This window comes from Rhinoderma darwinii, chromosome 2, assembly GCF_050947455.1.
Source record: "Rhinoderma darwinii isolate aRhiDar2 chromosome 2, aRhiDar2.hap1, whole genome shotgun sequence".
Taxonomy (NCBI): domain Eukaryota; kingdom Metazoa; phylum Chordata; class Amphibia; order Anura; family Rhinodermatidae; genus Rhinoderma; species Rhinoderma darwinii.
The window spans coordinates 455,846,489-455,871,310 of record NC_134688.1 but is presented as its reverse complement, the minus strand read 5'-3'; the positions used below and the strand labels follow the sequence as shown (position 1 = coordinate 455,871,310).

The following is a 24,822-nucleotide window of genomic DNA, read 5'->3' as shown; positions in this document are numbered from 1 at the left end:
ACAATTTTTAGAGGGCACTATGATACCACTGTTTATGTGATGCATTTTGTTGGCACTATTTATGAATGGCACTCTGACGACACTATTTATGGATGGCACTATGACGGCACTATTTATGGATGGCACTCTGATAATACTGTTAATAGCGTCACTGTGATTGCGCTGTTAATGTGACTACTCTGATTGCAATGTCAATAGAATTACTTTGGCTGTAGTTCTGGTGGTGTGTAGCCGGAAAGTGATTCTTTAGAGTGGGCAAGCATGCTTTAAAGAGTAGGTTCACCTTTGTTAAACTTAAACTAATACATAAAGTAATTGTACAAACAGTAATTCCCTAATAAACCTCTATAAATAGAATCATAAGAGGGAAAGATCGAATAATAAAGAAGAAAATCTGCGAGGAAATGAAAATCCCCTGTGCTAACATCACAGCCCACCAGTAGACACAATTTTTTTTACCACTATAAACAGATTGCAGACTGCTGTACACAGTGTTTTATATTCTGCTGATGGATTTGCAGAGTTATGGTGGGAAATTGAATTCCTTTGTGCCTGCAAGCTTAGCATTAGATTATTGTATATTAGGGAATTGTTATCTTATCCTTAAATATATGTGGGTTCACCAAGTCTGCAAGGTGCCTATAAAAAGTATAAATGTAAACCTTAAAGGTTCAGATCACCAAATGATGTAATATCCTGACAATATGGCTGCAAGCTGGGATAGACCACTGGTAAGAGTGCCCACAATGCCGCTCCACACCCTGAGGGTAGATGGGAGGTACATGGATCTTCTTGCACGGGAAATGGACAGCTGGGAGATTCAGCGTGAGGATATTCCTGATTCAGTGTCTCTCTGCAAATCAGTAACTCCAGGTCAGGGGAGGTGTACAGTGATCGCTGTCAGGGTTCGCTAGACTGACCCTTGACAGGTGCTCTGTATTATAGTATTATAGACAGAACTGACGTGCCACGATGTACCAGGATGGACAGGTCGCACTCGCAGTGTTGTTTTGCATTCATTGTATGCATGCATCCTTGTTCCAATAATTGTATATTATTGTTCCATACAGGTTGTGTCGGTTTCTGCCTATTTATGGGAGAGAGTGACAGAAAGAAGCTTTCTTGGGCTTTAGTGCCAAAACATAAGAAGGATTAAAGATTAATCGCCTTAGTAACTAAGAAAGAAATTCTCAGCTGGGAATGAAAACATAAAGGTAATTAAGGAATTAATTCAGCTTCAGGCGCCTGAATCAGAGCTAAAAGTCCCCTCTGTGTGCTGCGAATGTTATTTTCCTGTCTTACTTTCAACTCTTTACTCCGTACTTATAGATTTTGTAAAGAAAACATCCATACATTGACATTAATATTCATAATGACTTGGTGGAAATTATTCAGCATGATGTGAGGTAAAGCATGGAAAAAAAGATGCAATATTGGGAAAGAGTAAGGCCTCATTCAGACGGTGTATTGTAGTCGTGTTTAACAGTTCATATATTTGATAAAACAATCAGACTCCTGTGATTCTAAAAAAAACTAATTTACAGCACCATAGATCTATTTGGTACTGTAAGTTTGGTTCAGTAGAACCACAAGGGGTCCATGTATTACGTCCAGAGTTAAGAGTTTTAAAGAGCTGTCAGCTCTCCTGTGTGGTGTAGTATAGAGGAGCTGTCCTGTGTGGTATAGTATAGAGGATCTGTCAGCTCTCCTGTGTGGTGTAGTATAGTGGAGCTGTCAGGTCTCCTGTGTGGTGTAGTATAGAGGATCTGTCAGCTCTCCTGTGTGTAGTATAGAGGAGCTGTCAGCTCTCCTGTGTGGTATAGTATAGAGGATCTGTCAGCTCTCCTGTGTGGTGTAGTATAGAGGATCTGTCAGCTCTCCTGTGTGTAGTATAGAGGAGCTGTCAGCTCTCCTGTGTGGTATAGTATAGAGGATCTGTCAGCTCTCCTGTGTGGTGTAGTATAGAGGATCTGTCAGCTCTCCTGTGTGTAGTATAGAGGAGCTGTCAGCTCTCCTGTGTGGTATAGTATAGAGGATCTGTCAGCTCTCCTGTGTGGTGTAGTATAGAGGAGCTGTCAGGTCTCCTGTGTGGTGTAGTATAGAGGAGCTGTCAGCTCTCCTGTGTGGTATAGTATAGAGGATCTGTCAGCTCTCCTGTGTGGTGTAGTATAGAGGATCTGTCAGCTCTTCTATGTGGTGTAGTATAGAGGATCTGTCAGCTCTCCTGTGTGGTGTAGTGTAGAGGATCTGTCAGCTCTCCTGTGTGGTGTAGTATAGAGGATCTGTCTGTTCTCCTGTGTGGTGTAGTATAGAGGATCTGTCAGCTCTCCTGTGTGGTGTAGTATAGAGGATCTGTCAGCTCTCCTGTGTGGTGTAGTACAGAGGATCTGTCAGCTCTCCTGTGTGGTGTAGTATAGAGCACTGGCGTAGCTATAGGGGTCACAGCGGTCGCAATTGCGACCGGGCCCCGAAGCCAGGGGGGCCCACGGCCCCCCGCACCACATCAATAAAAAGTTACTATAGTAACTCGGGCCGCGGGCCTCTGTTACTATAGTAACATACTTTACTTACCTTCCTGGTTCCGGATGGCAGCAGAGGTCCTGAGGTCAGGGGCTGTGCGCAGCGCATGACGTCACAGCACTATGCGCCGCGCACAGCATCGAGACGACAGAACTCCCGCCGCGGCCGAAGAGGAAGGTAAGGTTTGCCCTGACTGGCGGGGACCGACTCCCGGGACCCGCCAATCAGCTGTTTTGAAGGGGCCGCAGCACTCGTACGAGAGCTGCTCCCCTTCATTCCGGTCACACTGTGAATCCGTGTCGGCGATTCACATTGTGAGCGAGTAGTGAAATGAAGGGGAAGCAGCTCTCGTACAAGTGCTGCGGCCCCTTCAAAACAGCTGATTTGCGGGTCCCGGGCGACACATCAGCTATTGATGGCCTATCCTGTGGATAGGCCATCAATATTTAGGGACTGCACAACCCCTAAGCCTACGATGTAGCAGGCTTAGGGGCCCCATGAGACAGGATCACAGATTGTGTGATCCTGTCTGCTGGGCCCTGTATCTAAGCCAATCACATGGTAGGCTTAGATACATGGCCCATGTGTGATCCTGTCTGATGGGCCCTGTATATAAGCCTACCACACTAGGTTTAGATACAGGGCCCCAGCACACAGTAATCTTATACTGTATAAGATTACTGTCTGCTGGACCTTGTATCTAAGCCTACGTTGTGGTAGGCTTAGATACAGGGTCCCACAGACAGTATCACACATGGGCCCTGTATCTAAGCCTAACACACGTGTTACTAATAATTTTTTGTGTGTTTTCTTACAGGTAAGGTCGTTGGACTACGTCGGATTCCAGGACTACTTCGATGACGGCTTTTTCTTTATTATCAATAAAATGGTTAATGAGGGCTGTGTGGGTTTTTTTATTTCAAAAAAATATTTTTTCTATGTCTTTGTGTTTTTTTTTAAACTATATTACTACCGCCTTAGTAATGGCCGCCGGCTGATTGACAGCATCCTTTGCTAAGGCGGGGCTTAATGTTAGCCGGTGCAGAGGCTAACACTAACCTCCTTTATTACCCCGGTACCCACCGCCACCAGGGGTGCTGGGAAGAGCCGGGTACCATCCAGTACTTGACCATCTGTAGTGATGGTCGGCCACTGGGGTGGCCGCAGGCTGGTATTATCAGGAGGGGAAAGGCCAAAAACAGTGGCCCTTCCCACCCTGGTAATGCTAGGCTGCTGCTGCTTTATTGAATCTGGCTGGTTATGAAAAATGGGGGGGACCCCACGTCATTTAAAAAAAAAAAAATAATTTTTTGGGAAAGAACGATGTGGGGTCCCCCCCCAATTTTCATAACCAGCCAGATGCAACACAGCAGCAGCAGGCAGCATTACCAGGGTGGGAAGGGCCACGGTTTTTGGCCTTCCCCAGCCTAATACTACCAGCCTGCGGCCACCCCAGTGCCTGCCCGTCACTACAGATGGTCGGGTACTGGTTCGTACCCGGCTCTTCCCAGTACCCCTGGTGGCGGTGGGTACCGGGGTAATAATGGGGGTTAGTGTAGCCTCTGCACTGGCTAACATTAAGCCTCGCCTTAGTAATGGAGGTTGTCAATCAGCCAGCGGCCATTACTAAGGCAGTGATAATAAAGTTTAAAAAGATACAAGCACATAGAAAAATATTTTATTGAAATAAAAAAACACAACCCCCATTAACCATTTTATTGAGAATAAAAAAAACGCCGTCATTGAAGTCCTCGAATCCAAAGTCCAACAACCGAACCTGTAAAAAAACACAAACACACAAAAATAATCAGTAACACATAAAGAAGCAAAATTATTATTCTTACCTATCCTGGGTCCAGCGCTGGAGACGCAATGTCAGCGAGCTGGGCCCTGTATCTAATCCAATCATGTGTGATACTGTCTGCTGAGCTGTGTATCTAATCCAATCATGTGTGATACTGTCTGCTGAGCTGTGTATCTAATCCAATCATGTGTGATACTGTCTGCTGGGCCCTGTATCTAATCATATCTTGTGTGATACTGTCTGCTGAGCTGTGTATCTAATCCTATCATGTGTGGTACTGTCTGCTGAGCCACTGTATCTAATCCTATCATGTGTGATACTGTCTGCTGAGCTGTGTATCTAATCCTATCATGTGTGATACTGTCTGCTCAGCCACTGTATCTAATCCTATCATGTGTGATACAGTCTGCTGGGCCACTGTATCTAATCCTATCATGTGTGATACTGCCTTCTGAGCCACTGTATCTAATCCTATCATGTGTGATACTGTCTGCTGGGCCCTATATCTAATCCTATCATGTGTGATACTGTCTGCTGAGCCACTGTATCTAATCCTATCATGTGTGATACTGCCTTCTGAGCCACTGTATCTAATCCTATCCTGTGTGATACTGTCTGCTGAGCCACCGTATCTAATCCTATCCATAGTTTATAGGGTCGTAGTGCTATAGATATGCTATGCTGTCTCATATACACACTTTTTTGGGGGCGGACACATATGTATTGGGGCTATTTCCCCTGACATTTTAAGCCCTGAGAGTATGTTCACACGGCAGCGTCTGTTACGGCTGAAATTACGGTGCTGTTTTCAGGAGAAAACAGCACCGTAATTTCAGCCGTAATGGCATGTGCAGGCGTCTTTTGCTGCGTCCATTACGGACGTAATTGGAGCTGTTTTTCTATGGAGTCCATGGAAAACGGCTCCATTTACGTCTGAAGAAATGACAGGCATGGGCGTCTTTTTTACGCGCCGCCTTTTGACAGCGGCACGTAAAAAAAAAATGACCGTCGGCACAGAACATCGTAAGACCCATTCAAATGAATGGGCAGATGTTTGCCAACGCTTTTGAGCCGCATTTTCGGACGTAATTCAATGCTAAAACGCCCGAATTACGTCCGTAAATAGGGTGTGTGAACCCAGCCTTAGTGACGCCCCCCGGCTGCTAGTGCTGCATTGTTGGGTTACTTAGGAGACCCAGCGATGCAGCTGAAAGCTGCGGACCGTCGGCCATGAGAAGTTTGCGGGGGGGGGGGCGGGGCCCAGTAAGAATTCTTGCATCGGGGCCCATGAGCATTTAGCTACGCCCCTGGTATAGAGGATCTGTCAGCTCTCCTGTGTGGTGTAGTACAGAGGATCTGTCAGCTCTCCTGTGTGGTGTAGTATGGAGGAGCTGTCAGCTCTACTGTGTGGTGTAGTATAGAGAAGCTGTCAGCTCTCCTGTGTGGTGTAGTATAGGGGATCTGTCAGTTCTCCTGTGTGGTGTAGTATAGAGGATCTGTCTGCTCTCTTGTGTGGTGTAGTATAGAGGCTCTATAAGCTCTCCTGTGTGGTGTAGTATAGAGGATCTATAAGCTCTCCTGTGTAGTGTAGTACAGAGGAGCTGTCAGCTCTCCTGTGTGGTGTAGTATAGAGGATCTGTCAACTCTCCTGTGTGGTGTAGTATAGAGGAGCTGTCAGCTCTCCTGTGTGGTGTAGTAAAGAGCATCTATAATCTCTCCTGTGTGGTGTAGTATAGATGACCTATAAGCTCTCCTGTGTGGTGTAGTATAAAGGATCTGTCAGCTCTCCTGTGTGGTGTAGTATAGAGGATCTGTCAACTTTCCTGTGTGGTGTAGTATAGAGGATCTGTCAGCTTTCTTGTGTGGTGTAGTATGGAGGATCTGTCACCTCTAATGTGTGGTGAAGTTTAGAGGAGCTTTCAGCTCTCCTGTGTGGTGTAGTATAGAGGAGCTGTCAGATCTCCTGTGTGATTTAGTATAGGGGATCTGTCAGCTCTCCTGAGTGGTGTAGTATAGAGGATCTGTCAGCTCTCCTGTGTGGTGTAGTATAGATGATCTGTCAGCTATCCTGTCTGGTGTAGTATAAAGGATCTGTCAGCTCTCCTATGTGGTGTAGTATAGCGGATCTCTCAGTTCTCCTGTGTGGTGTAGTATAGAGGATCTGTCAGCTCTCCTGTGTGGTGTAGTATAAAGGAGCTCTCAGGTGTGGTGTAGTATAGAGGAGCTCTCAGTTCTCATGTGTGGTGTAGTATAGAGGAGCTGTCAGGTCTCCTGTGTGGTGTAGTATAGAGGAGCTGTCAGCTCTCCCGTGTGGTGTGGTGTAGTATAGAGGATCTGTCAGCTCTCCTGTGTGGTGTAGTATAGAGGATCTGTCACCTCTCCTGTGTGGTGTAGTATAGAGGAGCTGTCAGCTTTGCTGTGTGGTGTAGTATAGAGGATCTGTCAGCTCTCCTGTGTGGTGTAGTATAGAGGATCTGTCAGCTCTCCTGTGTGATATAGTATAGAGGATCTGTCAGCTCTCCTGTGTGGTGTAGTATAGAGGATCTGCCAGCTCTCCTGTGTGGTGTAGTATAGAGGAGCTGTCCTGTGTGGTGTAGTTTAGAGAAGCTCTCCTGTGTGGTGTAGTATAGAAGAGCTGTCAGCTCTCCTGTGTGGTGTAGTATAGAGGATCTGTCAACTCTCCTGTGTGGTGTAGTATAGAGGAGCTGTCAGCTCTCCTGTGTGGTGTAGTAAAGAGCATCTATAATCTCTCCTGTGTGGTGTAGTATAGATGACCTATAAGCTCTCCTGTGTGGTGTAGTATAAAGGATCTGTCAGCTCTCCTGTGTGGTGTAGTATAGAGGATCTGTCAACTTTCCTGTGTGGTGTAGTATAGAGGATCTGTCAGCTTTCTTGTGTGGTGTAGTATGGAGGATCTGTCAGCTCTAATGTGTGGTGAAGTTTAGAGGAGCTTTCAGCTCTCCTGTGTGGTGTAGTATAGAGGAGCTGTCAGATCTCCTGTGTGATTTAGTATAGGGGATCTGTCAGCTGTCCTGAGTGGTGTAGTATACAGGATCTGTCAGCTCTCCTGTGTGGTGTAGTATAGATGATCTGTCAGCTCTCCTGTCTGGTGTAGTATAAAGGATCTGTCAGCTCTCCTATGTGGTGTAGTATAGCGGATCTGTCAGTTCTCCTGTGTGGTGTAGTATAGAGGATCTGTCAGCTCTCCTGTGTGGTGCAGTATAAAGGAGCTCTCAGGTGTGGTGTAGTATAGAGGAGCTCTCAGTTATCATATGTGGTGTAGTATAGAGGAGCTGTCAGGTCTCCTGTGTGGTGTAGTATAGAGGAGCTGTCAGCTCTCCCGTGTGGTGTAGTATAGAGGATCTGTCAGCTCTCCTGTGTGGTGTAGTATAGAGGATCTGTCACCTCTCCTGTGTGGTGTAGTATAGAGGAGCTGTCAGCTTTGCTGTGTGGTGTAGTATAGAGGATCTGTCAGCTCTCCTGTGTGGTGTAGTATAGAGGATCTGTCAGCTCTCCTGTGTGATATAGTATAGAGGATCTGTCAGTTCTCCTGTGTGGTGTAGTATAGAGGATCTGCCAGCTCTCCTGTGTGGTGTAGTATAGAGGAGCTGTCCTGTGTGGTGTAGTTTAGAGAAGCTCTCCTGTGTGGTGTAGTATAGAAGAGCTATCCTGTGTGGTGTAGTATAGAGGAGCTGTCCTGTGTGATGTAGTATAGAGGATCTGTCAGCTCTCTTGTGTGGTGTAGTATAGAGAATCTGTCAGTTCTCCTGTGTGGTGTAGTATAGAGGATCTTTCAGCTCTCCTTTGTGGTGTAGTATAGAGGATCTGTCAGCTCTCTTGTGTGGTGTAGTATAGAGGATCTGTCAGCTCTCCTGTGTGGTGTAGTATAGAGGATCTGTCAGCTCTCCTGTGTGGTGTAGTATAGAGGATCTGTCAGCTCTCCTGTGTGGTGTAGTATAGAGGACCTGTCAGCTCTTCTGTGTGATGTAGTGTAGAGGATCTGTCAGCTCTCCTGTGTGGTGTAATATAGAGGATCTGTCAGCTCTCATGTGTGGTGTAGTATAGAGAATGTGTCAGCTCTCCTGTGTGGTGTAGTATAGAGGATCTGTCAGCTCTCCTGTGTGGTGTAGTATAGAGGATCTGTAAGCTCTCCTGTGTGGTGTAGTATAGAGGATCTGTCAGCTCTCCTGTGTGGTGTAGTATAGAGGATGTGTCAGCTCTCCTGTGTGGTGTAGTATAGAGGATCTGTCAGCTCTCCTGTGTGGTGTAGTATAGAGGATCTGTCAGCTCTCCTGTGTGGTGTAGTATAGAGGATCTGTCAGCTCTTCTGTGTGATGTAGTGTAGAGGATCTGTCAGCTCTCCTGTGTGGTGTAGTCTAGAGGATCTGTCAGCTCTCCTGTGTAGTGTAGTGTAGTATAGAGGAGCTGTCCTGTGTGGTGTAGTATAGAGTATCTGTCAGCTCTCCTGTGTGGTGTAGTATAGAGGAGCTGTCCTGTGTGGTGTATTATAGAGGAGCTGTTCCCTATTTTGTTTAACCCCTTCCCGACATTTGACGTAAATGTACGTCATGGAAAGCATTGACTTCCCACAAAATGCCGTACATTTACGTCAGCTTCTGAGCCGGTGCCATCATCGTCGGATCTCAGCTGTATCTTACAGCTGACATCCGACTGTAACGGCGGGGACCGAAATTAGCTTCGATCCCCGCCATTAACCCCTTAAGTGCAGCGCTCAAACGCGATCGCTGCACTTAAGGTGTTTGCAGCTCATCAGAGCCCCAGCAATGAAATTGCCGGGGTTCCGGTGGCTGCAATGGCAACCGGAGGCCTAATACTGGCCTCCCGGTCTGCCTAGCACCGAAGCCGGTCAAGATCCGCCCGGCGGCGGAGCCTGATCGGCTTCCGTAGCTGCCGGCAAGATGGCGCCGGGTCAGGAGCTGATCCGGCGTCATCAGCGGTGGAAGTCAGCTGTACTGTACAGCTGACATCCACCTGTAACGGCAGGAACCGGAGCTAGCTCCGATCCCTGCCATTAACCCCTTCGATGCAGCAATCGAAAGCGATTGCTGCATCGTAGCGGTTACTAGCAGATCGCCAGCCCTGAGAGGCAATCGGGACTGGTGACTGCTATTATGGCAACAGGAGACACAATGGTCTCCTGCTCTGCCATTACGGAAGCCGATTTAGGCCCCGCCGGGAGGCGAAGCCTAATCGTCTTGCTGTCAGCGAATGACTGACAGATCTAATACATTGCACTACATAGGTAGTGCAATGTATTAGAAAAAAAAAAATCTGACCGTTGGACCTTCAAGTCCCCTAGTGGTACTTGAAGAAAAGTGTAAAAATAGTATAAAAAAAGTGTAAAAAAAAGTGCAAAAAATAAAAGTTTGAAAACAATAAAAGTTTCAAGTAATCAAATAAAACACAATCCCCCTTTTACTCTTATCAAGTCCTTTATTATTGAAAAATAATAATAAACCATATGTATTTGGTATCGCCACGACCGTAACTACCTGAGGTATCAAAATATTATATTATTTATTGCACGCGGTGAACAGCGTAAAAAAAAAACGTAAAAATCTTTACCAGAGTTTCTGTTTTTTGGTCACTTTGCCCTACAAATATTAGAATAAAAAGTGATCAAAAAGTCGCACGTATCCAAAAGTGGTACCTATAAAAACTATAGCTCGTCCCGCAAAAAACAAGCCCTCATACACCTCCGTCGACAAAAAAATTAAAAAGTTATGGTTCTCACAACTTGGCGACAGAAAAAATACATTCTTTTTACAAAAGTAATTTTATTGTGCAAAAAGTTGTAAAACATAAAAAAGTGCTATAAATTAGGTATCGCCAGAATCGTACTGACCCACAGAATAAAGTTAACATGTAATTTATAACGCATGGTGAACGCTGTATAAAAAAAACGAAAAAAGCTGTGCCAGAATTGCGTTTTTTTGTTTACCTGGCATCCCAAAAAATAGGATAAAAGGTGATCAAAAAGTCACATGTACCCCAAAATGGTACCAATAATAACTACAGCTCGTCCCGCAACAAACCAGCCCTCATACCGCTACGTCTATGAAAAATAAAATTAGTTATGGCTCCAATAAGTCAGGAAATAAAAAAATATGCAGTTGTGCCCGAGGGGAACATTTCTTCTGTTTCCAGAGGCGATTTATCAAGGACCTAAAATTAGGGAACCAGGAAGGGGAGAGCCCAAACATATCCGCTGGAAGCGAGGGTGCCCGTATTATACCAGGACAACACTTCCCAGCAAAATTCCCCAAACTACAAAAGGTGCGGAGTGTGGACCAAAAGGGGGATAAGAAATGACACCATTTATCAGTGCGACACCGGCCTGTGCAGAAAGGATTGCTTCACAGCGTAACACACATCTATGGATTATTATTTTTTTTTTATACCACCTGACTATGCCCCTTATATACTCCGCCCCGCTTAAATGTACCCCCACATTATAAAACACCAGCAATACTCAAACAAATATAGTACCAAGCAAAATCCGCTCTCCAAAAGCCAAATGGTGCTCCCTCGGCTCTGAACCCTACAGCGTCCCCAAACAGCAGTTTCCTTCAACATATATGGCATCGTCATACCCGGGAGAACCCTTTTAACAATTTTTGGGGTGTGTGTCTCCAGCGTCATAAGCTGGGCATGACATATTTGCCACTGAATGGCATATCTAGGGAAAAATATACATTTTTAATTTGCACCATCCGCAGCACATTCATTTATGGAAAAGACCTGTGGGGTGAAAATGCTCACTACACCCCTTAATAAATGCCTTGAGGGGTGCAGTTTCCATAGTGGGGGTCACTTATCAGGGGTTTCTTTTTATTATTTCACATCTGAGCCTCTGCAGTTGTAAACCAATACTTTGTAAATCGCCAAATTAGGCCTCCACTCCGCATGGTACTATTCACTTCTGAGCCCTGTCATATGTCCAGACAAAAGATTAGGTCCACATGTAGGGTGTTTCTAAAACCGGGAAACACCGCATAATAATGAGAGAGCTGTCTTGTTATGGTGGCACAAGCCGGGCACCACATATTGGCATATCTATGGAAAAAAATCCCATTTTCACTCTACCACATGTGGGGTATTGTTTTACTCGGGAGAAATTGCTTTACAAATTTTGTGGTGCTTTTTCTCCTTCAGTCCTTCTGGAAATGAGAAAAAATTAGCTAAACCTAGATTTTTTTTGAAAAAATGTAGATTATTATTTTCAGGGCGTACTTCCAATAATTTCTGCAAAAAAACTGTGGGGTCAAATCGCTCACTATACCCCTAGATAATTTCCTCAATGGGTGTAGTCTCCAAAATGGGGTCACTTGTGGGGGGTTTCCACTGTTTTGTCCCCTCAGGGGCTTTGTAAATGTGACATGGCCTCCGCAAACCATTCCTGCTAAATGTGAACTCCAAAAGCCAAATAGCTCTCTTTTCCTTCTCAGCCACGCCGTGTCTCCAAACAACCGTGTGAGGTATTGTTTTACTCGGGAGAAATTGCTTTACAAATTTTGCGGTGCTTTTTCTCCTTCAGTCCTTGTGGAAATTATAAAAAATTAGCTAAACCTACATTTTCTTTGAAAAAATTTAGATTGTCATTTTCAGGGCCTACTTCCAATAATTTATGCAAAAAACCCGTTGCGTCAAAACGCTCACTATACCCCTAGATAATTTCCTCAATGGGTGTAGTTTCCAAAATGGGGTCACTTGTGGGGGGTTTCCACTGTTTTATCCCCTCAGGGGCTTTGTAAATGTGACATGGCCTCCGCAAACCATTCCTGCTAAATTTGAGTTCCAAAAGCCAAATGGCGCCCTTTCCCTTCTCAGCCTCGCCGTGTGTCCAAACAGCCGTTTATTACCACATGTGGGGCATTGTTTTACTCGGGAGAAATTTCTTTACAAATTTTATGGTGCTTTTTCTCCTTTAGTCCTTGTGGAAATGAAAAAAAATTAGCTAAACCTACATTTTATTTGAAAAAATGTAGATTTTCATTTTCTCAGCCTACTTGCAAAAATTTCTGCAAAAAACCTGTGGGGTCAAAATGCTCACTATACCCCTAGATAATTTCCTCAAGGGGTATAGTTTCCAAAATGGGGTCACTTGTTGGGGGTTTCCACTGTTTTGTCACCTCAGGGGCTTTGTAAATGTGACATGGCCTCCGCAAACCATTCCTCCTAAATGTGAACTCCAAAAGCCAAATAGCGCTCTTTCCCTTCTCAGCCACGCCGTGTCTCCAAACAACCGTTTATTACCACATGTGGGGTATTGTTTTACTCGGGAGAAATTGCTTTACAAATTTTGCGGTGCTTTTTCTCTTTTAGTCCTTGTGGAAATGAGAAAAAAAATCGCTAAACCTACATTTTCTTTGAAGAAATGTTGATTTTAATTTTCACGGCCTACTTCCAATAATTTCTGTAAAAAACCTGTGCGGTCAAAATGCTCACTACACTCCTAGATAATTTCCTTGAGGTGTCTAGTTTCCCAGATGGGGTCACTTTTGGGGGATTTTTACTGTTTTGTCACTGCAAGAGCCCTTCAAACCTGACATGGTGCCTAAAATATATTCTAACAAAAATAAGGCCCCAAAATCCACTAGGTGCTCCTTTGCTTCTGAGGCCGGTGCTTCATTCCAGTAGCACGCTACGGCCACATGTGGGATATTTCCTAAAACTGCAGAAACTGGGCAACAAATATTGAGTTGCATTTCTCTGGTAAAACCTTCTGTGTTATAAAAAAAATTGTATTCAAAATTTATTTCTGCAGAAAAATATGAAATTTGTACATTTCACCCGTACTTTGCTTTAATTCCTGTGAAATGTGTAAAGGGTTAAGACATTTTCTAAATGCTGTTTTGAATACTTTGAGGGGTGAAGTTTTTAAAATGGGGTGACTTTTTGGGGGTTTCTAATATATAAGGCCCTCAAAACCACTTCACAACTGAACTGGCCCCTGTAAAAATAGCCTTTTGAAATTTTCTTGAAAATGTGAGAAATTGCTGCTAAAGTTCTAAGCCTTGTGAGGTCATAGAAAAATAAAAAGATGTTCAAAAAACGATGCCAATCTAAAGTAGACATATGGGTGATGTTAATTAGCAACAATTTTGTGTGGTATAACTGCCTGTCTTACAAGCAGATACATTTAAATTGAGAAAAATGCTAATTTTTGCAATTTTTCGCTAATTTTTGGTGTTTTTCACAATTAAATACTGAACATATCGAGCAAATTTTGCCAGAAACATAAAGTCCAATGTGTCACGAGAAAACAATCTCAGAATCGCTTGGATAGGTGAAAGCATTCCGGAGTTATTACCACATAAAGTGACACATGTCAGATTTGAAAAATGAGGCTCTGTCAGGAAGGTCAAAAGTGGCTAAAGAGGGAAGGGGTTAAAACTCTGCATTGTGCTGTTTTTTTTAGTTATTTCTTCTTGAAATGTATGAATAAATTGACAACTGGGTGTCACCTTTCCCCTTGTGAGCGGGATGTATCTCTACAAACTAACAATGTCAGCGATGATTGGACAGAACTATTGACAAGGGGAATAGTAACACCCAGTTGTCAACTTATTCATACATTTCTTGGAGGAATCACAAGGAAACAGCACAATGCAGAGTTTCTACTAATTACTAATTTACTAAAACAGACATGTCAGAAGAACTGACAGGTCCTCTTTAATTTATGGCTGCCACTTTTCTTTTTACGTTTCTGTTTTTTTTTCACCACATTCCAGAAGCCATCATTTTTCATTTTCCCACAGGCATAGCCATGTGAGGTTGCATTGTTAACTTTTGTTAACATTTTTTTGGGGGGAGGGGGGGGGGCTGGAATAGAAAAATCCCAGCAATTCTGCCATTCTCCGCCAATACACACCTAGTTCAGCCTACACAGTATCATGCTCCAATAGTGCCTCCACACAGTATAGTGCCCCAATAGAGCCTCCCACTCAGTATAATGCCACCATAGCTGCCCCCATACAGTATAATGACCCCATAGCTGACCCCACACAGTATAATGCCAACCTAGCTGCCCCTACACAGTATAATGCCCCCATACCCAGTATAATATCCCCATAGTACATGGAAAAAAATGAATAAATACCTAACTCCGTTCCCACGACGACTAAAGGAGATCCTTCTGCTCCATGCTCTGTGTGGCTCGGCGTAGACAGGCGTGATGTCACTGAATCGCATCTGTCTGTGCCAAGCCGCTCACAGCTGGCTTTACGTAGTGAATGGTGGAGCAGGGAGCTGACGTCTTTCTTCTCCACTATTGGGCTTTAACTGTATCTCCATCCTGAGGACGCAGATGCAGTGGCCACCGGGACATACCACCAGCTGCCCGGAACAGCGGGACACTGCCCGGAATCCAGCACTGTTCAGCTGGATCTGGGACAGTTGGGAGGTATGCTGACAGGCATTCTATTAGAACTCTCCTCAGGCAGGGCCTAATAGGCATACACTGTTGGTAGATCTATGGGCCCTTTTTAGGTCATGGAAACCATTGGCACCCTACAATCACATCGCGGGGATGCCTATGGGGTGACAGATGGAGCCTCCTCCCTCTGAAACCTCTTGGATCCTGTGGTCACTATTGATTGTGGCATCTAACAGGTTAAACGTCTGGGACCGAGAGCAGAAACCCGGCTGTCTTTAGACAAAAAATTTAAATCCTGGAGAACTCTCTTAACAGTAACTTTCACTACTTTAGCTTTCTTCCTGAAGGTCCACACACTTTCAAGTGATGATTTATATTTGCATTTTTTTTTTAGGTTGAATATATCGATTCTTGAATAAGAAAATATCGTGTATATGTCTGTCTATCTATCTCAAAATTGTTTTTATTAACATTTTCCAATAAGGGGTACAAAAAGTAAAAAGGGGAGGATGGGGGCTGAGAAATATACAAGACATCGAGAAAGATCAAATAATGGGATAAAACAATAAATAAAAAAGGAGAAAAAAAAATATTAAATAAAATAAAAGAGAAGTAAACAAAAATAGGGGGGGGGGGGGGACTAAAACATAACAGTCATAACCGTTACTATTAAGCTCATTATATCCATAATTCTAATAAGTCAGGTGAGGGGATCTACATATTAGGCAAATGCAGGCTCTCCCCTCCTCGTCGGGTTTTCAACCCCAGTGTGACGATAGCATGGGCATGGAACCAGCCAAATACCCTGTGCCAGTCCCACCGATATGTTATCCAAAAGCTTTCTCCGAGAAGTGAGATCGCCAATAAGCAGATCAGAGGCGTGACCCCCGCAGGCATCGTAAGAATCCGAATCCCCGACATCTCATCAACTCGCAGTGAACACACGTTACAATATAGGTGTGTCCCCCATAAGTAGCTGTTCGTTAAACCATATAGTGGAGTCAAAGCAGTGTTTTATTTTCATTTGCACGTTCCGTGGGAGGAGTGAGATAAAGGATTCACAAGTATTGAAAAATTGCTTGACCTTTTGCTCTTTATGGAGAGATGCCTCCATCCAATCCATCTTCATCAGATAGGAAAGCTTGTCAAGAAACATTTTGAACGGCGGGGCCTGATCATGAAGCCAGGTTTGTAGGATAGCCTTTACCCCCGCTGCCGCCACGTAGTGCAATAGTCTGTGCGCCCCGGGGGAACAGTGGTGTGTATCAGTGTCCAGGTACCCAAAGATTGCCCATAACGCTGTGTTAGGAACAAAGTTTGTGAGGTGTTCAGAGGTGAATGATTGTATTCTGGACCAGAAAGTTTGGATATTTGGGCAGAACCATAGACAGTGATAGAGGTTAGCCTCTGGTGTGTAGCATTTGAAGCAGTGCGAGGTGTGATAGACGCCTATTTTGTGCACTATATGCGTATGACCTATGGGAGACTTTCAATCTCATCTCCAGGAAACGTGCCGAAGGGAGAAATTTATGTGCCTGTGTCAGGGCCGCTAAAATGGTTGTGTAGGTGAGCGTGTGGTCATCTGTTTGCCATTTGCTTAGGGGGGTTTGAGTTTGAGAATAATCTAAGGGAATGTGGATAAATTGATAATTACGAGTGATTTGACCCCTGAGGTAGTTTTGTTTTGAAAAATGATGTCGCAGGCATGGGTTCCATTCTTGGTCAGGTAGCGGTGGTAGTATCTTTGTTAAGTAGCTTTTGACTTGCATATAGCTAAAGAGATCAATCTGGTGATCCGGAAACTTAGAACATATCTCCGTAAAGGAAAACATCCTACGCTCTTCTATGTTCACAAATTGTCCCACAGAAGTGAGCCCCAGCCTGTACCATCTGTGGAAGACGGCAGCAGGGTTACCATTCTGAAAGTCAGGGTTACATACTAAGGGCATATGAAGAGATGGCAGAGGAGAAAGATGAAAGAGAGATCTTATCTTCTGCCATGCCTTCCATGTAGTAAATAGTAAGGGGTTGGCCCTCGTTTCCCTCGTCAAGCTCCCATAAGGAAGATGCAAGAGTCCTGATAAAGCGTTCCCCATGAACAATGCCGAGTCTAGAGGTGAGGAGGTGTATACGGAGGTGTTGTGGATCCAGTCAGAGATATACCGATATAGAGCTGCCAAATTGTAGTGCTTAATATTGGGGAAGTTAATACCCCCATTACCCCTGGGCTATTGCAGGATGATATAGGCTATTCTGGATCTTTTCCCGCCCCAGATAAAGGTTCTATAGAGATAGTTGATTCTGCACTCGTCTTTGGGTGTGAGGTAAATTGGGAGAGTGTGGAAGAGGTACAGGAGGCGTGGGAATTCTGTCATTTTGAGTAGATTAGCCCTGCCCAGATAAGAGAGTATAAAGTGTTTCCAGGAGAGGAGCGTCTTCTCCAGTTCCGTTATATAGTGCGATATGTTGGTGCTATAGAGTGCGGACGGGCGTCTAGTGATTCGAACTCCTAGATATGTGAGGGCCTGAGAGCGCCATTTAAATGGGAATTTCCGTGACCACAGGGGTGCGGAGGGGCCTTTCAGTAACATCGCCTCTGTCTTATCTAGGTTCAGAGTGTAACCGGACAGTCGTCCCACCCCCTCCAATTCACTCAAAAGAGGGTCTAGAACCTGTTTGGGGTTAGATACTGCTAACAAAATATCGTCAGCAAAAGCAGCCACTTTTATTTCTATATTACGTAGTTTAATGCCCTGAAAAGTAGGTGTCTGGGAAAGATGACGCAAGAGGGGGTCTAAGGCGAGATTAAAAAGGAGGGGGGATAGGGGACAACCCTGCTTGGTGCCCCTAAAAATAACTATCGGAGCCGTGTTATGCCCATTGACCGTCACACTAGTTGCACACCCTACACAAAGAGATTGCAGGAATTGTGTAACAGTCGATCCAAGGCTCGTTCGCTCCATTACCTCATCGAGAAAAGGCCAAGCGACAGTGTCGAAGGCCTTCTCAGCGTCAAGGCTCATCAGCATGTTAACTGGTTGATCCTGCTCCTGCGCCATGACTGTGGCAGCAACAGCTGATCTTATATTCTTGATACTAGTCCTGCCTTGTGTGAAACCCATTTGAGCTTCGCATAAAAGGTCGGGTAGAACAACCTGGAGTCTGTCAGCCAATATCCTTGCCAGTAATTTATAATCTTGATTGAGTAGTGAAATTGGCCGATAAGATTGGGCCAGAGACGGGTCCTTATTTGGTTTTGGTAAGAGAACTGTGCGAGACTCTGTGAATCGGTCAATGGGCATTTGGCGTATAAAGGCGTCGTTAAATAAATTAGCGAGAGTGGGGATTATTTGGGGAGCCAGGATTTTATAATATTCCGCCGGGAATCCGTCCGGACCCGGTGTTTTGCCATTGGAGGTCAGAGAGATGGCCCGTCGCACTTCCTCCTCCTGTATGTCCGAATTCAGCAAAGATTGCTGATCTTCAGATATGGAGGGCAAATTTATGGTGTCCAGAAAGGTCTTGATATCTGGGATAGAGGCCGGGGCCGCTCTATAAAGGTCTTCATAATAGTCAGAGAAAATCTGCGCTATATCAGAAGCGTCGGTGACAAGGGAGCTGGTGGTAGGGTGCCGCAGGGACAATATGGGTTTGAATGGACGTCTTTGCTTAGTTAGGGTGGCGAGTAATTTTCCAGTTCTATTTCCCATCTATAAAATTTATTGTCTGTGCTTTTTACCTGCCAATGGGATTCATCGTGGACAAATGTGTCTAGTAGATGCCTGGCCGTCTGATAAACATTTTGATTATATGCAGAAGAATCTGCTGCATATGTGCGCTGAGCGGTCAGTAAAGCCTTATGTAAGGCGTCAAAGCGCTCCCTTCTCGTTTTCCGCCTACGGGACAGATAGCTGATGACATGACCTCTCATTACAGCCTTAGAAGTCGCCCACAACAAGGGGGAGTCATCCGTATGAGAGATGTTGTCGTCCAAGAATTGACTCCAATATGTTTGGAGATACTGTTTAAAGTCATCAGAATCTGCCATGTACGCAGGAAACCTCCATATTCTAGTTCTCACATTGGATGGGGATAAGGATAATGACATTGTAATTGGAGCATGGTCTGATATGGTGATTGGATGTATACGTGATGAATAATGCGCCTCAAACAGGAGGGAGGATATCAGAAAGTAGTCAATACAGGAGAATGTTTTATGGGCTACAGAATGACATGTGTATTCTCTCGCCCCAGAATCCATCACCCTCCAGGGGTCGCACACATTGAGGGAGTCAATGAGAAGAGTGAGGGAGGCGGTCGCTACCTGGGACTGGGGTGTAGAAGGGGACCTGTCTAGTGTGGGGCATTGTACAAGATTGAAGTCGCCTCCAATTATTAAGCGACAGTCGGGAAAGCTCGTTATGATTTGGAGAACCTCTGGGTAAAACGTGTGTTGGTCGTGATTAGGGGTATAAATGTTCACCAGTAAATATGCTATCCCGGCTATTAAGACCTGTAGTATTAGGTACCTGCCCTGAGGGTCTGCTATGGAGTTCTCTACAGTGTATTGAATGTCCCTTCTGAAAAGTGTCGCAACCCCCCGCGAAGAGGAAGAATGTGAGGCAGAAAGGCAATCCGCTAGCCATGGGGCTTTCAAGTTGCTTTGCGTGCCTGATCTCCAGTGAGTCTCCTGAAGAAAAATAATGTCAGGGGAGAATCTTTTGGGATGATTAAGCACTTTTTTCCTCTTCAGGGGCGTGTTCAGTCCTGCTACATTCAAGGAAAGGAATTTAATATGAGGGTGGGTACTAAAAGTGTCGGGGTGTAGTGTGTTTGGGGTACTCATCCTGTGTCGAGGTGGTAGATTCGGATCAAAGGTAGTGAAAGCCAGGTGCTGCACCCCACGGTCCCAGCGAGCCGCGAGTACAGCCCCTTCCTCCTGATGCCATTACAAGCGGGAGTCACGCCTCCCACCACCTGAAAAAGGATAAAATACATGAGCGAGCATAAGTAACACAAAAAATGCATAGAAACCACAAAACTTATAGCAGCATTAACAAGTAACTGGTGTTCTGCTATGAACACAACTGCCGCAGTTTGCGCTTTAATTCGCCAAGGTAAGCGAAGTAAGCACATGTCCATTGGTAGGAGGGCTAACTTTTCCTCTCAGAAGGTCTTCATTATCCTTCATCCCGCACTTCCAGATGGAGGCCTCTGCGGGCCAGGACTGTCTATCTATCTATCTATCTATCTATCTATCTATCTATCTATCTATCTATCTATCTATCTATCTATCTATCTATCTATCTATCTATCTCTCTGTCTGTCTGTCTGTCTGTCTGTCTGTCTATCTATCTACATATCCAGCGTGTGTGTGCATTTTTTTTAGACCATTTGGTCTGTACTGTATATGGATTTTTTGAGCTGAGACATTCTTTGGTCTCAGGCTGGGTTCACACGACCATGTTACGTCCTTAATGTACGGAACGTATTTCGGCCGGAAGACCTGGACCGAACACAGTGCAGGGAGCCGGGCTCCTAGCATCATAGTGATGTACGATGCTAGGAGTCCCTGCCTCGCTGCAGGACAACTGTCCCATACTGTAATCATGATTACAGTACGGGACAGTAGTTCCACGGAGAGGCAGGGACTCCTAGCATCGTACATAAGTATGATGCTAGGAGCCCGGCTCCCTGCACTGTGTTCGGTCCGGGTCTTCCGGCCGAAATACGTTCCGTACATTACGGACGTAACATGGTCGTGTGAACCCAGCCTCATAGTTGACCCTCACAGTTGGCCTATATTTTGTGTATTGAGCGCCGCACATAGTCTGCCATAAAATAATCTATGTCTGCAGACCAGCTGGAAAAAAAGGCGCTAGGAATTGCCCCGCCTGCCCTACTGTGTTTTATTTCTATAATAAGTATATATGTTATGGAATTGTTATTTGGTAATTGCCCAAAAGATTTCTATAGCATTACCAAAACTAAAACTGCGCTTAAAAGGTCCAGTTTAAAAACCCAATTTTCATACACCCTATTATGGTATTCTGAGTTAATAGAGGGGGTCCTCTGTTCAGGATCCTCATTTCTTGGCCAGGGTGAAGAAAAAATACGAAGAATGTGGAGTACCTGTCCCGTCCTGCATTACACAGCAATACTTTGAATTGAATGAGACCTGTGTAATACTTAATTTCCCCTGTGGTGGTGCTGTAGGGAAATTGAACACTCACTGCCAGGTTTTCCCCACAGATTACTTCTGATCGCTGGGGATCCCAGCAGGGTGTCACTTTGTGATCAGCTTATTGCCAAGGGACCCTCCTAACAAGTAGGAATTGTCCAAAGCGGAGAACCCCTTTAATGTTTATTCTTCACGGCTTTTCTCAGGGCGTCAGTACTAAATTTGCCTTCTTCTCACTCTCTCCTTAACCTCACTTCTCCTCGGTCTTATACCTCTGCCCACTGGCAAATTACCGACTTACTTTAAACATAAATTAATCTAAGCAACCCGTTCCAGACCACCCAAAAAGTAGAGTATGGTCTCTCAAATAACCCAGACTATATCATTCTACTTGGTACAAATCATAATGATCATCTCAAACACATAAATGAGAATGTTATATCCGGTGGTTGTAATGTGCGATGCTTTCATAGCCGTGCTGTGGTAAGTAATATGTTAATGCTCGTTCAGGGTGGTGAAAACAAGATTCTTGAAGCACATTGCTCATTTATCACCGACGCGTTAATGTCAACACAAAAAGACATTAATGGGAGTAATAAAGCAGGAGATAGCGTAAATGCCCGGAGTGTAACATTTTCTCAGTAATCTCTGTTTAGGTTGTGATTCCTGTTCACACTCCAGATATGACTCGACTCCGGATAGTTCCTAGTAACATTAGAAAATTCTTAAGACATTTTGTGCTGGAAGTTTTTGGAAATAAACCAACTGAAAATATAACATTTTATTCTAAACTAATTCAAAGGCAGACATAAGATTATGTATAAAGTTGGTGCCAGGCCAGGAGCTGTGAAAGTAGTAAAAAAATGCAATGTACACAAGCGTTACAAAGCAAAAAATGGCCCTTGGTTTGGCGCTGTTTCCTTCTTATTTTGCTTTTTATAGAATAGCTCCGGAGTAATACAAGAGGTTTATCCTTTTATTCAATATACAGTCAGATAAGCTACGCATTTCGGAGCCGAACCGGCTGTGAAAGAGCATTTTCCCTTTAGTAAAACATTCAAGTCTTGTAGGCTATGCTCACACTAGAGTGATTACTTCATAACGATATGCTGGATCTGTCATACGACGGATTCAAATGGCGACTGATAGACACTATTAATTTATAATGGGGTCCGTTTGGGTTCCGTCAGGGTTTCCACCATTTTGACAGCAAAAAAGTCAACAGTGTATTATTCTGTGAAGTTCTATACATCCTTTTTTTGATACACAGAAATATAGTTATTAATAAAGTGTATCCATTATTTAATTAGAAGCCAGTTAATACTAGATAGGAGAGGAGGAGAGGAGGGGGATGCAGCTGTAGCTTCTCATTCTTTCAGTGAAACTGAGCAGTTACTTAAAGGATAACTAAATGTTTAACAAGCTTCTGACATGTCATAAGTTTTGATTGGTGGGGGTCCGAGCACTGAGACCCCCACCAATCACTAAAACAAAGCAACAGAAGCACTCGTGTGAGCGCTCAGCCGCTTAGTTTCTGTTCGGCTTTTTCTGGAAATCAATGTAGCGGAATACGGGCTCAATATAAAGTCTATGAGCCCGTAGTCCCCTACATCGGCTTTCCGGAAAAAGCCGAACAGAAACAAAGTGGCTGAGCGCTCGCACGAGTGCTTCTGTTGCTTCGTTTTAGCGATTGGTGGGGTCTCAGTGCTCGGACCCCCACCAATCAAAACTTCTGACTATAACATGTTTGTTAAACGTTTGGTTACCCTTTAATAGTCATTTATCTTTTGGGCCCCAATGTAAAATTTGTAACAGACCCCTTCTAACTGGTGTTTTCTTTTGTGGCAGGGGGCCTTTAGGCCCCCGCAGGCACCAGGGCCCGGGTGTGACTGCTACCATTCCATCCACTATAGTTATGTCACTGGTAGGAGCCCCCTGCTACTTTTTCGCATGTAGCATGGAACTTACCTTGTCAAAACCACAATGCGAAAATCTTCCCTAGAATTCCACTGTTGATCTGAAAAAGAAATGAGTATAGAAGAAAATGCTATATTACATTGGTCTTCATGGTATAATATACTCGGGGTACTCTTTATTTATAGTAGCACTATATATTCCCATGGGGTACAGTTGGAGCTTCTAATTGGTCATTCGGGCTCAGTGACAGTAATTAAAGGATACATGCATCTAGGAATATCTTTTAAAAGAGACTCCACAAATCACTAAATTGGAGAGCCAACACTCTACTCACTGGAGTAAAGGGCTTTAGTGCTCTAGAGATTTCCACAGTGAGGGTGTCTGCTACTATCTTCTTTCGTTGCCACCATTGTTCTGACATGTTAGAAGATGTTCAAAAGCCCACATAACATTTTTTGTACGGTACATTACATTTTAAGACCCCCCTTTCCTCATTGGTGGGCTACTTGACAAATGCACCCAGTAGCTCACAATAAGATCATCTCATTGATGCCTATAACAAAAGGATTTCCCTACTGATATACCTTTTAATAAGTTTTCCGAATTAGTTAATACAGTCATATACCAGTGTCAGTGACGCATTACTGATTTATATATATATATATATATATATATATATATATATATATATATATATATATATATATATATATATATATATATATTTATATATATATATATATATATATATATATGTATATATATATATATGTATATATATATATATATGTATATATATATATGTATATATATATATATAAAAAAATATATATATATATCGGTCCTGGCAATCTCGGTAGCATTCAGCGACTACTAAGGTAATAATAGCCTGGATCCATCCTAGACTATCACTTTTGTGACGTCGTCCTTGTATTAGGAGCCTACGTTGGTAACTCTGGGGAATATATTATATGTTGATTTGTAACAAAGATACTTGATCGGGTCACAGAGCGTGCTCAAATTTGTAATATACTGCATAAGGAAAAGCAATTGGACCACAACAGCAGATCTAAGGGTCAGCGGCAGGGGCACGTGTTAAAGTGCAAATGGGACTTCCTCGTGTGCATGTTCTAGTCACCCCCCTCCAAAAATCTCGTGCTCAACGCTTTCCTTGGCGACAGGAGGGGGAAGATGGGCGTTGGGCCTGTGGAGAGAAGGCTCCATCAGGTCTCCATTACACATGGGGGTGAGGCTAATCTTAGCAGGGTACTATAGCAGCCGCCTTGTCCTTGACTATACGTCCATAAGTAAACGTCCATGGAGGAGGTATATGTACACAGAGTGCTATATATCCATACTTCTTTCATAGACAGGCTGAATATAAATATATAATGGAGTCCGGTAGCCACGGTCCCATATAAGCTCATATGGGGCTCATTTCAATAAAGTAAACCTGTAAAACTCCTTTAAACAATACAAGCCAAATAATAAGACAAGTAGTACCTTAAATGAAACATACGATTCATACAGGAGGTTTACTCCTACATAATACAGTTCCCAGCAGAGCATCACGGTACTTGTAGTTCCCCAACATCTAGTAGGCACCAGGCCTCAGGTCTATAGAGTTGTACTGCTTGGACCCATGCCCATTTGGAATAGAGTGCATGGACAAAGTTTGTAGGAATTGACCTGCTCATTTATTTGCTTTGAAAGCTAAAACAAATTGTATTAGGCATCATAATATTACAAGCACATCATACTACAAGTATATACCTTATCATATAGCGTCTTTATACACTACCGTCCTGCATGCTGTAATCCAGGGGTCTACAAACTGTGGCTCACCAGCTATTAAAAGACTTCAACTCCCACCCGTCTGCAGGCTCTTGGGATATGTTGGGAGTTGTAGTATTTTTGCAGCAGCTGGAAAACCACAGGTTGCAGACTGCTGCTGTAATCCGTCATGTGTTCTACAGATAGATATATATAGAAGTATATTTA

General features: G+C 44.0%; 1 protein-coding gene across 4 annotated transcripts in view; it reads right to left on the bottom strand.

The window, feature by feature from the left end:
- The window catches only part of EPCIP (exosomal polycystin 1 interacting protein), a 35,289-nt gene that overhangs the window by 10,262 nt on the left and 205 nt on the right, over positions 1-24,822 (bottom strand). For 2 of the 4 annotated variants that reach the window (XM_075850948.1, XM_075850947.1), the window contains exon 2: positions 22,873-22,921. Coding sequence is in view for 1 of the 4 variants with exons in the window: in XM_075850946.1 (XP_075707061.1) it covers positions 14,448-14,539 (92 nt within the window). In the remaining 3 variants the exon portion in view is untranslated. Of the gene's footprint in view, positions 1-14,447; positions 14,555-22,872; positions 22,922-24,324; positions 24,800-24,822 lie in introns of those variants that run through there. The other 2 variants (XM_075850949.1, XM_075850946.1) reach the window with 2 other exon arrangements.